Source organism: Phyllostomus discolor, chromosome X (assembly GCF_004126475.2).
Source record: "Phyllostomus discolor isolate MPI-MPIP mPhyDis1 chromosome X, mPhyDis1.pri.v3, whole genome shotgun sequence".
In the NCBI taxonomy this organism is placed as follows: Eukaryota; Metazoa; Chordata; class Mammalia; order Chiroptera; family Phyllostomidae; genus Phyllostomus; species Phyllostomus discolor.
Window position 1 is genome coordinate 88638684 of NC_050198.1, and position 16831 is coordinate 88655514.

A 16831-nucleotide genomic window follows, 5' to 3' on the forward strand; every position below is an offset into this window, starting at 1 on the left:
TGTGTGAGAGCACACAGACTGAATGCAAAAGTGGGTTAAAGGGACTTGCAAAAATTTTTTAAATACCACTCTTCTCAGTAAATGTTGTGCTTTGAAATATGTAAATTTTAATTAAAATGTCATTTACATGAACTTACTATGGTTTCGTACTATTAAAGATAATGAATAACTTTATATTTACCAGTTTTAATTTCTAATATGGTAAATATCAACAGATGGAGACATGAGTTCTGTGGGATTCTCAATGAAGTTTAAGAATGTAAAGGGTTCCTGCATTAAAAAGTTTGAGTGCTGCTGGTTTAGACATTTAACACTGGACAAACCCTCTTAGCAGCACTGAGCCTCAGTTTCCTCCTCTGTGTGTTGGAGGTAATAAAGGCCTGCTCTGCCTCTCAATAATTCCATGAATATTAAATGGGAAATTATATTGTAAACTGTAAACTGCCCAACAACTCCGTTTATGGTCACTGTATTATTAGTAGAAAGAACACTCTAGTACTTTTTGAAAGAAATCATTCAGGCTGATGCTCTGCAGCTTTGTGGTCCTCCATGCCATTATTCCCTTACCCCGAAACTAAAACCACCAAATTGATGTTGGTGCTCTGAAGGGCACCAAGGAGCAGTCCAGTACAATGCACCATTCCTACCCTCCAAGCTGGTGACTTCAGAAAATTAAAGATATACCCTAAAAAGTCTAACTTCCCTCTAATAACCCATGAGGATCATAACAATATTGCAAACTACTTCTATACAACACTTTTACCCTAAAGCAACTTCCCTTAGTTTTATAGGGTAACCCCTTGCTCTAATATGCTGAGATTTAGTATCATTAGTACATTTTTGATAGCCCACTAAACCCTGTTCCCCAGATTTTATTAGAGTTTTTAATGTGTAGCATTTATTTCCTATATTTTCCAATCTGGAATCTAAATTGATTTTTAAAGTATTAATTGACTTTCCATTGTTCTCTGACTTTGTCTCATGTGCCTCCACTGAAAACACAGTGGTGAAGCTGAATTAAAGACAACACTGGTCAATGTATGGAGAATTGGAATGATTGACTATTCATCTCATCAGCTTCACTAGGAACTCCATGTATAGCTCCAATAAGTTGACTGTTCATACCTGTTTCCAACCTTTGGCCATGCCATATACCTAATGACCTCAAGGATATGGACAAAAGACTGCCCCTGTGTACTTCACCTATTTCATCAGTAAAATTATCTCAAGACTTCCCATTTATTTATTTTAATATGTCATTACTAACCATTAGGGGCCTTTCTTCTTCATTGTCAACATAGGAAGAGTAGAAATAGTCGTTTACCCATGGCTCAGGTCCTTCAGAGATTTCTGCAGTCCAAACAATAAGAGGGTAGCAGTTACTTAATGATGCTGGTCCACCATAAGGAGAGAAGTAAACTTATAGCAATAATCAAGGCTACAGTGATCCAAGAATAGTATCTCCCTATAATAGAACCTCCAATTAGACTGTACTATTTTAGAACTGCTGATATTTCAGAAAGGGCCTGGAATGTCATATACTTCTTTTATTTATTAGGATGGTTTCAAATTGGGGTTTGTGGGAGAGTTATTAAAAACAGTAAGTTAAATAACATTCCAAAGAACAGTTACCCCTTCTTATAGAAAATAATCTCTTCCAAATTTTTTCTATAGCATTTTATTGGCCTATTCAAATAGCACTTATAACATTCTACTTATTAATATTATTTTTGACTTGTCTTAACTCTTATTAGGCAGAGACCGTGTGTTATACATTGCATGTTGCATAAGAACCTTGAATCTAACAGGTACTTCTTTAATAAAATATTTTGACTGACATGAATTAAGCAATTAATATAGGCAGAAAATTAATAGACTTTCAATGTGGCCAATCTAAACACTAAACCATTCACATAACCTTGGAACAGTTGTGTCAACTTTTTCTGACTTGGTTTCCACACCTATCAAATGATAGCACTGATACTAGTCTCTCTCCTGACTTCTCTGGGAACCACAGCATAGATGACCTGATGGAAGTGACCTTTACACTGACAACTAAAAGTTGAGCAGCATTATCATTATTTGTTTTTAAAGACAAATAATGCACATTTAAGTAGTGCATACCACGCACTCTGTTAGGCATTCCTCCAGAGGTCTCTGCTGTGGATCCCAGAGTGGTTTAGGTAATCCCACAGGATTCTTCTACAGTACGTTGTACTTCTATTAAAATAATCATCACATTTAATTTTCATTGCTTGTTGAATTATCTATGTTCTTTAGCTTCATGGGGATGGTAGCTGAGTGCATCTCATTTTTTAAAGATTTTATTTATTTTCAGAGGAAGGGGACAGGAGGGAGAAATAGAGGTAGAGAAACATCAATTGGTTGTCTCTCATACGTGCCCTGACCAGCAATTGAACCTGCAACCCAAGCATGTGCTCTGACTGGGAATCAAAGTGGTGACCTTTTGCTTTGCAAGACGATGCCCAACCAACTGAACCACATGGGTCAGGGCCTTAGAGTATCTTAATTACACTGTATGCCCAGGGCTTTGCACAATTCCGAAACACAGGCTGTGTTATATTTGTTGAGTTAAACAATTTTTGAAACCAGTTTAAATGAAACAATTTGCATTAAAAACTATTCCAGCTGTAAATGACTCTTTTCTATTCATTAAACCTATGGTGAGTAAAGTTTGCATTCCTTTAAGCCAGTATGTGTTTTATTCAACCCTGTATTCTGTGTAGAAGGAGTTCCCAGACTTGAAAATGCATCAAAACAACTGACATAGAGATCTCACTAAATCACAGATGGCTGCATCTCACTCCCAGAGTTTCTGATTCAGAAGGTCTAGGAAAGAGCCAGAGAATTCACCACCTTTACACATTCACAGGTGATGCTGATGCTACTGGTGTAGGAACTGTACAAGGAGAACCACTGCTCTGCAGTGTCCACCAGCATCTTGCACGTGCAAGACATGCAAGCCTTATAAAAATGGGTTAATTTTGTTTTATTTTATATAAGGATAATAGACAGGTAGATTTTCCAAATTAACAATGGGAGAAAAGAATTGCACAGCCGTGAATCTGACCTTCGGACAGCCATGACACATACCTGTACTGGCTTCTGCCTGAACTGCCGGGACTGCCTTACAGACCCCAACCACAGTGCTGGTGTGCTCTGGTTCAGTTTCCTGGGGGCCTATAAAAGCCCCCTGATGCCCTCTGAAATAGTAAATATGCAAAACTAAGTGAGCTTTGGTACGGTCCACAAGTAATAAGAAATTTAAAATGTTTTTTTTTCTACTGATGCCATGTGTCAACGACATACCCTAAGAACCCATTCAAACAGAACTAACTCCCCCTCTCTGTGTGGTAATAGGTTATAATATAGGAAAGCTTAATTCCTAGGATCCAAGCCAGAAGGGCCTCTCTTTAATATGAAAGGAAAAAATTACTCCCTCACAACCTAACGCAGGTATAAGTTTTAAAATTCCAACAGCATATTTAACTGTATATTTGAAATTTGCTAAGAGGTAGATCTTAAATGTTCTACACACACACACACACACACACACAGATAACTATATGAGGTGATGGATGTGTTAATGACCTTAACTATGGTGAATATTTCACAATGTATATGTAGTTTAAGTCCTTAAGTTGTGCTCTTTAAATATATACAATTTTAATTGTCAACTACAACCTAACAATGTTGGAAAAATATGAACAACAAAAAATCTCTGTTACTCTATGAAATGTTAGTTTTAATTAATTAAGATATATGTAAATGACAAGGAAACTTTAAACTGATTAATACTGTTGAGTTCTATCAGCTTCTATGAAGTCAAACACTACATGAAATCTAAAGATTTTACTTCTATAATATATGACAAATGATTAAGTATTATGAAGATAAAGACTTCTTTTTAAAAATATGTTTTATTTATTTATTTTTAGAGAGGGGAAAGGAGGGAGAAAGAGAGGGACAGAAACATCAATGTGTGTTTGCCTCCTGCACACCCCCTACTAGAGACCTGGCCTGCAACCCAGGCATGTGCCCTGGCTGGGAAATGAACCAGTGACCGTTTGGTTTGCAGGCCAGTGCTCAATCTCCTGAGCCACACCAGCCAGGGCTGAAGATAAAGACTTCTAATGTGACTTGTAAATAGTTCACCTAAAGCCCCAGATGAACGAACACACTTTTGCACCTAATTTTAGCTGTCTCTGAAAGATGATATACAACAGACAGAAGGAGTATTTTCAGTAAGCCATTTAATGATCCCTCTATCAGACAGAGGATGCATGCTAAATTTCTGAGACAAAACCCTGGAATCAGTGTGGTGAATCTTTCTACATGTCTGCAAATGTTCAATGGAAACTCTACCCTTTAGCATTCCTAGTGACAAAATACAAGGACCACATCTCTACACCAGTGCTCATCAGTGCTATCATTTTGGACTGCCACCTTCCTCAAAGACTTTATGGTTGTATCCAGGCAGAGTTCCCTCCAAGAATCAGTACCTCATCTCTAACTACACAGAAAGAGAGGCCGAGTCACCAGCAAGTGGTCTCCACCAAGGGACCACAAAGGTGTGGGCCAGTAGAAGCTGCCAGTCCTTTACCACTCTTACAACTCTTTCTCCAAGGAAATAGAAGGTGACCAAAAATATGTTGAAGTGAAATCCATGAGTGCAGCCACTTTTTGGTAAGCCTTCATGTACATGCCAAATCCCCCCATCCCCTGATGTACTGATAACAAAGCATCTGTAATTGTGTTTAGCCCAAACTAGTGAATTATTTTTAACATCAAGGGGAACAACTATATAACTATTAAGGAGTATCAGTTTCCAAGTATAAGGATAGAACTGAGAAAATGATATGTTTATGGAATTTGATCAATTATTGCTAAAAGGGCAGGTAGTTTTTATCTGAGATGCTTTACTAATAGTGCTTCATGTTACACAGGGAAAACAGAAGCTTGTGGGAGTGGTGTTTCTTAAAGAATAATCACTTACTCATCATTCTGCGGAGAAGAGAGTTGGCCGTCTTCATGTAACTGATTGTACTGCTCTTGATGTTTAACTGTGGAATAAAAGAAAGCTTGTATAAGTGTCATTTAAAAGCCACTCTTCTTCCTTCCTTGAAGACCAATGACTTTCATGTGTGCATGCACACCACCCATTCCCATAAGAGTTAACCTACACAGACTTGAAATAACCAGAGGGAAAGCCAGTATGAATCTGGGATGTGAAAAAGAACCAAATAATAGAATATTTCATTCAAGGAGTGCAACTGTATTACTGCAACCCCAGCCCAACATGATGAAGATAATAATAATACTTGAGGTCCTAAACAGTTGTCTCATGGGAAACACTCAGAAATGACACAGTCTTCTTGGTATATGATTTCACCGCGGTTTCTCAAGCACTACAGTTCATTTTCTAGTGTCAAGTTCATTCTCCAAAATAGTTTATATAACCCCAGGAGTCTTCATCTTCTACTAATTAGTTTAACAAACCCTTTCATTGTAAATAGTGTAACATAAATATCAACCCCGTTCCCTGTAATAAACTCTGAGTCAATGAACTATTACAGTACTGGTTCTGAAAAATGCATGCTTAAATGTACCTGTCATAAGTTCTTGTTGCTTCAACAAAATACTTCTTATTTCTTTTAACCATATCATCTTCATATCTATATTCGAAGCCTAAAGATTTTTAAAAGGGGGAAGAAGAAGACATGTTTCCCTTTAAAAGCCAATGTAATCTGGTGTATCAAACATAAACCTGAACCTGAATCCTGAACCAACATATTCAAGTTCTAACATTTTGATTCTTTGGACTTCTAAGAAGCAAGTACGTAACCATCAAATTAGATGAAATAATAGTCAAAACCATTTTGAGCCCTGGCTAGTGTGGCTCAGGGGAATGAGTGCCAGCCTGCGAACCAAAGGGTCGTTGGTTCAGTTCCCAGTTGGAACACATGCCTGGGTTGTGGGCCAGGTCTTCAGCTGGGGGGCATACCAAAGGCAATTGATCGATGTATCTTCCGCACATTGATGTTTCTCTCACTCTCTTTCCCCCTCCCTTCCCCTCTTTCTGAAAGTAAATAAATAAAATCTTTTAAAAAACATTTTGAAATTGCCCTTAAATAATGACACTCACAGGAAATGTGAAATACAATCTCACTTTTCTTTGTGTAACTGTTCTTTTAAAAATATAAATGTTTTTTGCCCTAGCTGGTGTGGCTAAGTGGATTGAGTGCCAGCCTGCGAACCAAAGGGTCACCAGTTTGATTCCCAGTCAGGGCACATGCCTGGGTTGTGGGCCAGGTCCCTGGTAGAGGCAACCACACATGGATGATTTTTCTCCCTCTCTTTCTCCCTCCCTTCCCCTCTCTCTAGAAATAAATAAAATCTTTGAAATAAAATATGATAAAAATATAAATGTTTTTATATTTAATTTCAGTAAAATAAAACAAGTTCTACTGTTTCTGAAAAGACAGTTGATTGCAGAGTAATCTTGATGGTGATAGCATGCAAGCTTCCTTAAATAGCTTTCCATTACTTCCAAGATAAGTTTGTTAAAAGATAGCAGGAACCCTGGCCAGGTGGCTCAGTAGGTTAGAACATCGTCATGTACACCAAAAGTTTGTAGGTTCGATTCCAGGTCAGGGCACATACCTAGGTTGCAGATTCAATCCCTGGTCCAGACACATATGAGAGACAACCAATCAATGTTTCTCTCTCACATTGATATCATATTGATACTCCCCCCCCCTCTCTCATCAATAAATATATCCTTGGGTGAGGATTAAAAACAAACGATAGCAGGAAGTCTTATATCTCAATCAAACCAAGAAAACATTTTATAGATTGTAATCACCTAGTACAGAATTGAAACCAAGAAAAAACTACACTGGGCACTTTCAACAGATAACAGCACATTCACCCATGACAAGTCCTGATACAAATATTGAAATGAAAACATCCTCTTGAAATGTCCTCATTCCTCTCCCCTTCCCTCAAACAGGTTGGACCTTACAGCACATTTGGCCAGGGCTTTACCTATAGGCTTCAGAAACAATGATCAAGTCTGAGTGATCACATTGCCGTGTCTTATAATCAGGTGCTCTCCAAATGTCAAGCACAAGAGGAACTCAGAACTACTATCAATTTGTAACCCTAGAAACTTGATGGGGACAGAGAAGCCCCTGGCAAGCTTTTGGCTATCAGCTATAATTCATAAATCTCCTAGTAAGGTTGCAAACACCAGCCTTAGAAAGCACCATAGGCATATCTCAAGTTAAACAAAGTCACTAAAAAGTATTTAACTACATCACAAAAAATAACAATGAAACAATATTCAAATGACCCACATGAGAAGAATGAGAAGTTTTGTAATATAACTAGAGTAATTTTTAAATGACCAACCTGGACAATATAAATTTCTTCTTTCCCACCATACCAGATTTCAAACTTGCGGTTATCTCCTTTTACATGTTCAGTGATTCCAACTTCTTCCATCTATAAGTCAAAATTTTCATGAGCACTTTATTTTGAATATGAAATGACATTAAACCTACCCCCATCATATTCTAAGTGAAACAGAATGTCTTACTTGGGAAAATACGCATTTTATATTCAAAGAATATGAAATAATATTTCGATCACAGACATGAGTTTTTAAATGTTTTCACTGAATTATGTATTTATAGTACAGATTACATGCTTCATTCCAGTGATTAAAACAAAGGTTATCAATGTGAATATCCAATATGAATTCCATCTAAGACTGAAAATAAATTATTGCATCAAACATAGAAGTAGAAGCAATCAAACATCAGTGCAAAAGGTCATCTAAAATTAAATAGTTTTTAATGATCATTTGCAAGATAAATTAATCTTATAGATTATTACTTATCTGTAGGAAAACCCTACAAGTTACAAAGATCTGATTTATATGGGGCAGGGGAAAATCAGCCAGGTACACAAGGATCCCCTCTATTTCCACCAGTCTCTCAGCCTCTCTAGAAGACAAATAATCTGTCATGGCAGGATGTCTTCTTATAGCCAGTGAAAGTTTTACACACAATATCCCTTTCCTTACCACAGGTTTTCTTCTCCTCCCTATGATTGTGCAAAGCAGAACCTCTTCCATTTTCATTCATTCTATGCTGCTATAGTGTAGTTAATCCCATTTTAAGCAATTTTACTCCCTTTTATGACACACATTCTCCTTTAGTCCCCTTTTGCCTTCTCCTTTTTCGTTCAATTCCTGCCTAATTATCTAAAGGAATATGTCACTCTCCATTCCATTTAGGAGCCCTGGAAATGGCCCAAATTAGGGCTGATAAGCATTAATAGTAGTGCTAGTGAGACCCTCATATCAAGGAAAAGAAAAGGGATGACTAAGAAATAAAATGGGACATATAAATGCAAGAGCCTGAGACATCTACCCTGAATGTTGTCAGAGATTACTTTCAGAATGCCCCCAAACATTTTTCTATTACTATTCAACCACTCTAAGCTACTGTTGCTCAAACATCAGAATTTAAGAGAAATAACAATCTCACAGTCAATACTATTTAAATTGACTTTGCCTCAATACATGATTTTGTCTCAATAGCATGATACAACAGAAAACACAAGTGCTTTGGAATCCAAGAAGCTATGGTTGGAATTGCATCTCTACCACTTATTAGCTATGTGTCTTGGTGCAAGTTGCTTAACCGTTCTGAACTGCAGTTTCCTCAACTGTAAAATGGGAAGAAAACCTATTTCATAGAGATGATATACAATTAAATAACGAGCATTAAATGCTTGGGCTATATACTTTACTTTTTAAAGTATTAGTTTGCTTTCTCAACTTTCCCTTATTTGAATTGCAACAGTTTTTGTTATTTTTCATTGCACATATCTAGTACATCATTATACATTAAATGAACTTTTTCAAGTCACCCTGTAAAAATATCCATTATATTTAGCAGACAATATTGTTCTCAGTTCCAAACAATTCACTTACAAATGATCCACTGGTATACGATCCACTTGTAATTTGTGGACTGTGTATAGTTTCCCATATAACAAAACATAAAGGCTGTTTGAAAGGTTTCTCTTCATTTAATGTTCACTGTATCATGAACATTTATTTACTCACTGAGAACCAACAGGCAGAATTAATGGTCTAACTATATGTGTATAGCTATACATAATATACAATAAATAATATATAATAAAATTAGGTTGATTCTACAGTTAGACCCTGTGGTCTCTGCTTTATCCTTCATATTTTCATTGATGATTCATGATGGCTATGAGTAGGTTTTATTATAAAGCATTTTTATCTCACTATGTCAAGTGTTCAGGGCCCCAACTCTTAACTGAACTGTCCATGATGAAGAAAGTTTGAAGATGTCAACTACCTTGTTAAACATCAACCAGTGGGTGAAGAACTCTGGGGTTATAACCAGTAACTACCAATATTTCCCCCCCTTTTTACTGAATTTATTGCAGTGACATTGGTTCACAAAAACATGAAGTTTCAAGTGTATAACTCAACAAGCATCATCTGCACACAGTATCATGTGCCCATCACCCAAGGCAAAGTAACGTTTTGTCCCCCAAAATAACTACCAATCTTAAGACTTTATCTATGTCTCTGGGATAAAGTTTAGTTATTTTGGGGGTTAGTATTATTAGAAAATTGATCTTGAATCACATTAACAAAAAATGTAGCTAGGCTTAGTCCTGGCCAGTGTGACTTAGTTAGAGCATCATCCCATACACCAAAAAGATACAGGTTTAACTCGGGGTCAGGACACATAGCTAGATTGTGGGTTTGATCCCCAGTCAGGGTGCATAAGGGAGGCAATTGATGGATGTTTCTTTCTCACACTGATGTTTCTCTCTCTCTCTCTCAAATCAATAAACATATCCTCGGGTCAGGATTAAAGAAAATGTAGCTAGGCTTAAGTGCTATGAAGCATTAGAAACAATATACTGGATATAAAGCAGTAACATGACTGTACCTGGAAAACAGTTTTTGAGATCAAAATAAAGAAACTGAGAATTATAACAGATTAACATATATTAAAACTACATGTGCACAGAACATTAGTATACATGTATCAAGAACACACCAAGTGAATGATATACATCAAATAAATTAGAATGGTTGCTACAGGGGTAGAGTGGAGGTAAGTGTGAAGACTAGGCATTAAAAAAGAATGAAGGTGCCCTGGCTGGCGTAGCTCAGTGGATTGAGTGCAGGCTGCAAACCAAAGTGTCACAGGTTCGATTCCCAGTCAGGGCACATGCCTGGGTTGCAGGCCATGGCCCCCAGCAACTGCACATTGATGTTTCTCTCTCTCTTTCTCCCTTCCTTCCTTCTCTGAAAATAAATAAATAAAATCTAAAAAAAAAAGCTGCTGAGTTAGTAAAAAAACACATTGCTCTAAAAAAAAAAAAAGAATGAAGGAAGGAATGAAAAAAATGAATGAATATGAACAGGCTTCCCGGCATGATGTAGTGATTAAGAGCATGGACTATGGAGCCATCTGCTTGAGTCTAAAGCTGTGCTGCACCACTTACGAGCTATGTGCTCTCGGGCAAATGACTCACCTTTCTGGAACTTAGCTTTCCCATCCTCTGAATGGGAATAATGGGTTGATAATAGTTCCTACTTATATACAATTGCTATGTGGATCAAATGAGTTAACGATATTTATAAACACTCAACAGATCCCAGCAATAGTAAGCACTATGTTTGTTAAGTTTAAAAAACAATGACAATAATAAATGCATAAAGTGAAGACTCTGAAGAACTCAAATCTCTCCATCTGACTACCCTTAGGGACCTATCTCAGGGACTTTCGTTTGCATAGAAAAGGTCAAGTTAAAATGCAGCACACAATCATTACTAAGTACGCTGTCAGGCCAGGGAATTGAAGCTTGATATGATGAAGTCAAGGCACCAATACACTGACAGTGATAGAGAGAAGTTACTCAGCTGTAGAGAGCATCTGCATTGATCCTCTCTACCAAGGGAAAGACTTTGAAACCAGTAAACTAACTGTTGCCAAACACAATGACTAGTAATGCTAGCAATGATCTAATTCTGGAATCTCATGATAGGTAAAGAAGAGGAAGTAAGCATGGTGAGGCTTAAGAAATAGCCTAACTTCCATCTTTCCCTCTGTGAGAAGCATCACCATTTTCCTAGTAATCCTCATCTAAATCCTTGTAGGCATCATTGATTAATCCTTTTTATTACAAATACCAAGAATTATTGGGGAAACAAAGAAAAATCCAACTCATTTTTCCCTCCAATGTCAGGTATTTTTTCCTGTATCTAATAAGTCAACAAGCCCATTTATGTACCTTTCACTGAAATGTTTCTTGCATCTATCCCATCTCTGTTTCCATGGTGACTACTGTAGTTTGAATTCTCATGACATCATTACCTGATACCAGTCCCTCCTTACTCTACTGTACTCCAGAAATATTCTGTTGGTGCATCCATCATTGTGACCAGTTAAAGGTAACATGAAAAGTCAATACAGCCCTGGTCAGGTGGCTCAGTTGGTTGCAGCATCATTCCCATACACCAAGAGGTTCAATCCCCAGTTGAGGCAAGTATAGGAGGCAACTGATCCATGTTTCTCACTCTCTATTTCCCCCTCACCCTTCCTCTCTCTCTAAAATCAATGAAATTATCCTCAGGTAAGAATTAAGAATATAAGAAGTCAATACAAACAAGAAACACTTAGGTATTAAATAGGTTATCCCACAAGTAAAAAAGTGAACCAAATGAATTTGGGGCAAGCACATTTATGAAGGTCAAGTACCTTCCCAAGAAATAGGCATACAGACAGCAAGAGATCTGAACCCTGTCAGAGATCAGCTGTAAGTTCTTGGTTCTCAACCAGTGTTTATTAGAGACATAAAAGACCCTTCAAGATTTAAGGGGCTTTAGAGGTGAGTTGCTAATATCAAAGGAGCAGCTGGGCTTCTGCTATTTCAAAAAGTGAGAATTTTAAAGAAGCTGTGACACTGCTCTGAGCTCAGAAGCAACCAGGGAAAGTGGACAGTAGGAAGTTGGAGTCCTAAACCTGGTCAGGAACCTTGTTAGAAACAGCATGGAACTGGTGACCCTCTGGGAACAGGGAAAAGCAGGGACTGCTTATCTAGTAGCCTTCTGACACAAACACTTCTGGCCTATCTCAGAACACTTTGCTTGTCCTCTTTATCATTGCCGACAAAAATTTCATCAATTCTTAAATGTATGGGAGGGGGCAAAAACCCCAGAGTTTATTTATAAAAAAAATGTATATTCATTCTTACATGTTTAAACTTAAGTCACCTACAAAGTACTCTCCATTTGATGTAATACACTTAAGTGAGACTTTTTTCCCCACTGCTCAAAACAGTTTTTGAACCCAATTTTGATGCCTTTTAGTATTTCTGATGTTTTTTGTTTCACCTCTCCCACATCAGCAAAATATTCCCTTTGAGGGCTTTTTTCATCCAGGGAAACAACAAAAAATGTCACTGCGGGGGGGGGGGCCAGTCAGGTGCATAGGGAGTGTGAGCCATGGGGGCCATGTGTTTTTCAGGCAAAAACTGCTGAACACTCAGCAGAGTGTGGGCAGCTGGTCTCACAAATCACCCACCATGAAATAGGAAAACACGTTGAAAAAGTCTTCAAAAAACATTCACTGAAGCCAAACACAGCCTCTCACAACAACACCAGCTGGTACACTAATACAGATGGGTTCCTAGAACACTCACCTAGCAGAAGAAGCCTGGACTACAAGGGTCTCACCCTCCAGAAGATAATTAGGGGATAAACCCCCTTGTATAACAACTATGAAAGAACATGTTCATGAAAAATGACAGAAATGATAGTTGTTAGAGAATCAAGGGTAATAATTCTCTCTATTTTCCAAATTTTCTCTAACAAATGCTATAGTGCTTTTACAATTTGAAACTTGAAAGAAAAAATTAATTAGGTGTAAAAAAGTCAAATTCACCAATTACAGACTCATGTGAACTGGAAGTTCCTCTTGTCAAATGTCAGGCCCACCTGGGAGTATCACTGGACTGACAGTGACTTCTTCAAACAATGTTGCTCTCATTTTCATATCAAACCAAAGTGGGGTGGGATGGAGGGTGGAAGGTGGGAATGGCTGGGGTGAGGAGTAGTGGGGGAAAATGGAGACAACTGTACTGGAACAATTAAATAAATAAATAAATAAATAAATAAAAACTAGTGTTAGAACAGAATGCAAATTTGGGTTATAGGAGAGGAGAAAGTCATTTCAAAGGATAGGACAAGACAGGTGTGATTAGGATTCAGCTGTGGGCAGGTTTGAACACCCAGGAAAGGAGATGCCAGGAAATAGAGGAAGGATACAAAAAGGAAGGTGGGGATTTGCTAAGCAAATATTCATTTGTAAATTACAGGGTGGAAAAGGAAGAAACTGTTTCCTCCCAGTCTCTTCTATTACAAAGGCTCCCTGCTACAAAGACCAGAAACTCCACCCAGTACCAATGGTAAGAGTGCTCATGCGGAAGCCAAGTCACTTTTCATTATTTCAAACTATGCTCTCTGCAGGACACTAGGGAGCCCCCTTGGGGACTGCCAAGGGTTGGAGTAAGAGAGGAAAGGATGGAGACAAAGCTCTGCTGTCCCTCACTCATTTCAGGCAGAGAAGTTCTGCTTTACCTCACTTCTATATAGGATTTCTACCTAAGATTTCATAGATGGGAGAAATAGGGGGAGGGGGTTAAAGGGAAAAACACCTTTCAGTTATAAAATAAATCAAGTCCTGGGGATGCAATATACAGAATGGTGACTATAGTTAATAATACTATAATAGTGCATATTTGAAAGTTACTAACAGAGTAGATATTAAAATTTCTCATCACAAGAAAAAAAATTAACTATGTAGGGTACTGGATGTTAACTGGGCTTTTTGTGGTGATCATTTCACAATATATAGACATATCAAACAATTGTACACATGAAACTAATACAATGTCATATATAAATTATACCTCAAAGGTACGTGCCAGTAAAATATAAAACCCACTTATCTGAACTGAAAAAGTACACAAACTTGAAAATATATGTGAAAGAATATTACATTATACAATTCAAATTGCCTTACTTTTAAGGAGTGCTTAAAACTGTATGACGGGTATTTGAGGGAACCTTCTCCACTTTCAACACGCCTTTTACAAAAAACAATGGCTTTTTCATACAAGAAAAGGTGCCGCTGCATTGGTTTGAATCTAGCAAAATCCTTCATTTTTGTAGTGCCTTTTTTGTGTCCAATCCAAACACTGAATGCACCCTGTATTATCATCTTTCCCAGATCATTTAAGTTTCCCTAGAATGGAAAATCAAAACTCATTAGCACAAAGCAGAGCTACATTCAGATTTCTGACATCAACACTATAGTGTTTAGCTTGAACTACTAAAACCCTGAAGTATAATTGATAAGCTTTTAAAATTTCATCATAAAGTTTGATATTAAAACATGCTATGTGTCAAATAGTTACAAAATTACTATGGACTGAAACATCTGAAAAGCTTCGTTTTCCCTGGCTTCATGTCTCCATGTGGAGGTAGTTGAGACAGGGTAATTCTCCCCAACTCTTTCTTGATCCTGATTGGCGATGGCATCAACTAGTCCAAATTTTCTCAATGGGTGGTGGTAACTCTAAGGATTTGATCTTTTTCTTCCATATCTATCCTGGACTAGGACAAGGAGCAATTCTGGGGCAATATGTCTCCTTAGAAGACCCAAATATTCCTTCAAACAGGATCATTCAAAGTCTAGACTTAGAGGTAGACTACTGGGGACAAGAGGGATGTCACAAATCCATTTGGCTAGTGATCTGAAGCCAATTCTCCACTCAGCATTATCAGTAATAATGCTGACATTTGGGTCTACCTCCATTTGTCTGCCCCCTCTTATTTCTCAATTGGTTCCCTGAGAGGAAGAGAGGGATATGTACATGCTTACCCTTTAAAACTGTGATAATCATTAAAGTCTACTTACAATATAGCCATTTATTGCAATCTGATGCATAGAGTCATTAACTGACTTGAGTAAATCCAGCATCGTGTCAAGTGCCTCCTTTAATTGTTCATATCCTTCAGAGTCTTTGCTATATTTTAATAATTCCTGTAATTATAAGTCAAGAATTAAACTTAATGGTAGGCAGACATCAACAGCTGGAGGAAATGAACAAAATTTTGGCTAACATGCTTTCAAGGAGGAATTCCAAATAATGTCACTTTTTGTTTGTTTGGTTTTTAAAACACATTTTATTAGCTATGCTATTACAGTTGCCCCATACTCCCCTCTACCCTGCACACCCCCTCCCACCCCCATTTCCCCCCTTTAGTTCATGTCCATGTGTCATACACGTAAGTTCTTTGGCTTCTACATTTCCCATACTATTCTTACCCTCCCCGTCTATTTTCTACCTACCATCTATGCTACTTATTCTCTGTACCTTTTCCCCCTCTTCCCCTTTCCCCCTCCCCCTCCCCTGTTGCTAACCCTCCATGTGATCTCCATTTATGTGGTTCTGTTCCTGTTCCAGTTGTTTGCTTAGTTTCTTTTTGCTTTTGTTTTAGGTGTGGTTGTCAATAGTTGTGAGTTGGCTGTCATTTTACTGTACATGATTTTTGTCTTCTTCTCCTAGATAAGTCCCTTTAACATTTTATATAATAAGGGCTTGGAAATGATGAACTCCTTTAACTTGACCTTATCTGGGAAGCACTTTATCTGCCCTTCCATTATGAATGAAAGCTTTGCTGGATACAGCAATCTTGGATGTAGGTCCTTGCCTTTCACGACTTGGAATACTTCTTTCCAGCCCCTTCTTGCCTATAAGGTCTCTTTTGAGAAATCAGCTGACAGTCTGATGGGAACTCCTTTGTAGGTAACTGTCTCCTTTTATCTTGCTGCTTTTAAGATCCTCTCATCTTTAATCTTGGGTAATGTAATTATGATGTGCCTTGCTGTGTTCCTCCTTGGGTTCAACTTCTTTGGGACTCTCTGAGCTTCCTGGACTTCCTGGAAGTCTATTTTCTTAGCCAGAATTGGGAAGTTCTCCTTTATTATTTCTTCAAATAACTTTTCCACTTGTTGCTCTTCCTCTTCTCCTTCTGGTACCCCTATAATTCAGATGTTGGAATGTTTAAAGCTGTCCTGGAGGTTCCTAAGCCGCCTATCCTCATTTTTTTTGAATTCTTGTTTCTTCATTCTTTTCTGATTGGATGTTTCTTTCTTCCTTCTGGTCTACTCCATTGAATCCCAGTCTCCTTCCCATCACTATTGGTTCCTTGTACATTTTCCTTTATTTCACTTAGCATAGCCTTCATTTTTTCATCTAATTTGTGACCAAATTCAACCAATTCTGTGAGCATCTTGACTACCAGTGTTTTGACCTGTGCATCTGATAGGCTGGCTACCTCTTCAACCCTTAGTTGCATTTTTTCTGGAGCTTTGATCTGTTCTTTCATTTGGGCCTTTTGTCTTTGACACGCCTGTTATGTAGTGAGGGGTGGAGCCTTAGGTGTTCACAGGGCGGGCGGCGAGGGGGGCAACCCAGTTGCTGGGTTGTGATGCTGTATGTGGGACAGGAGTCTGAGAGGAAATAATGGCACTTGCTCCACTCTCTGCCAGATTTCTGTCACTTCCCCCACTTCCCACAAGCAAATTGGGCCCCTCTGGTGCTGATTCCTGTGTGGGTGGGTTTGTGTACATTCTAGGACCCTGTGGGTCTCTCTAACAAACTCTCCTGTGAG

At 38.0% G+C, this 16831-nt stretch overlaps 1 protein-coding gene across 1 annotated transcript in view; it reads right to left on the minus strand.

Moving 5' to 3' along the window:
• Positions 1–16831, minus strand: part of MCF2 (MCF.2 cell line derived transforming sequence) — a 68155-nt gene that overhangs the window by 11818 nt on the left and 39506 nt on the right. The window contains exons 18-24 of the mRNA XM_036016434.1: positions 15072–15197; positions 14175–14396; positions 7435–7527; positions 5631–5709; positions 5018–5084; positions 3115–3224; positions 1268–1350 (exon numbers count right to left, since the gene is read on the minus strand). Of these exons, the coding sequence (XP_035872327.1) occupies positions 1268–1350; positions 3115–3224; positions 5018–5084; positions 5631–5709; positions 7435–7527; positions 14175–14396; positions 15072–15197 (780 nt within the window). The remainder of the gene's footprint in view (positions 1–1267; positions 1351–3114; positions 3225–5017; positions 5085–5630; positions 5710–7434; positions 7528–14174; positions 14397–15071; positions 15198–16831) is intronic.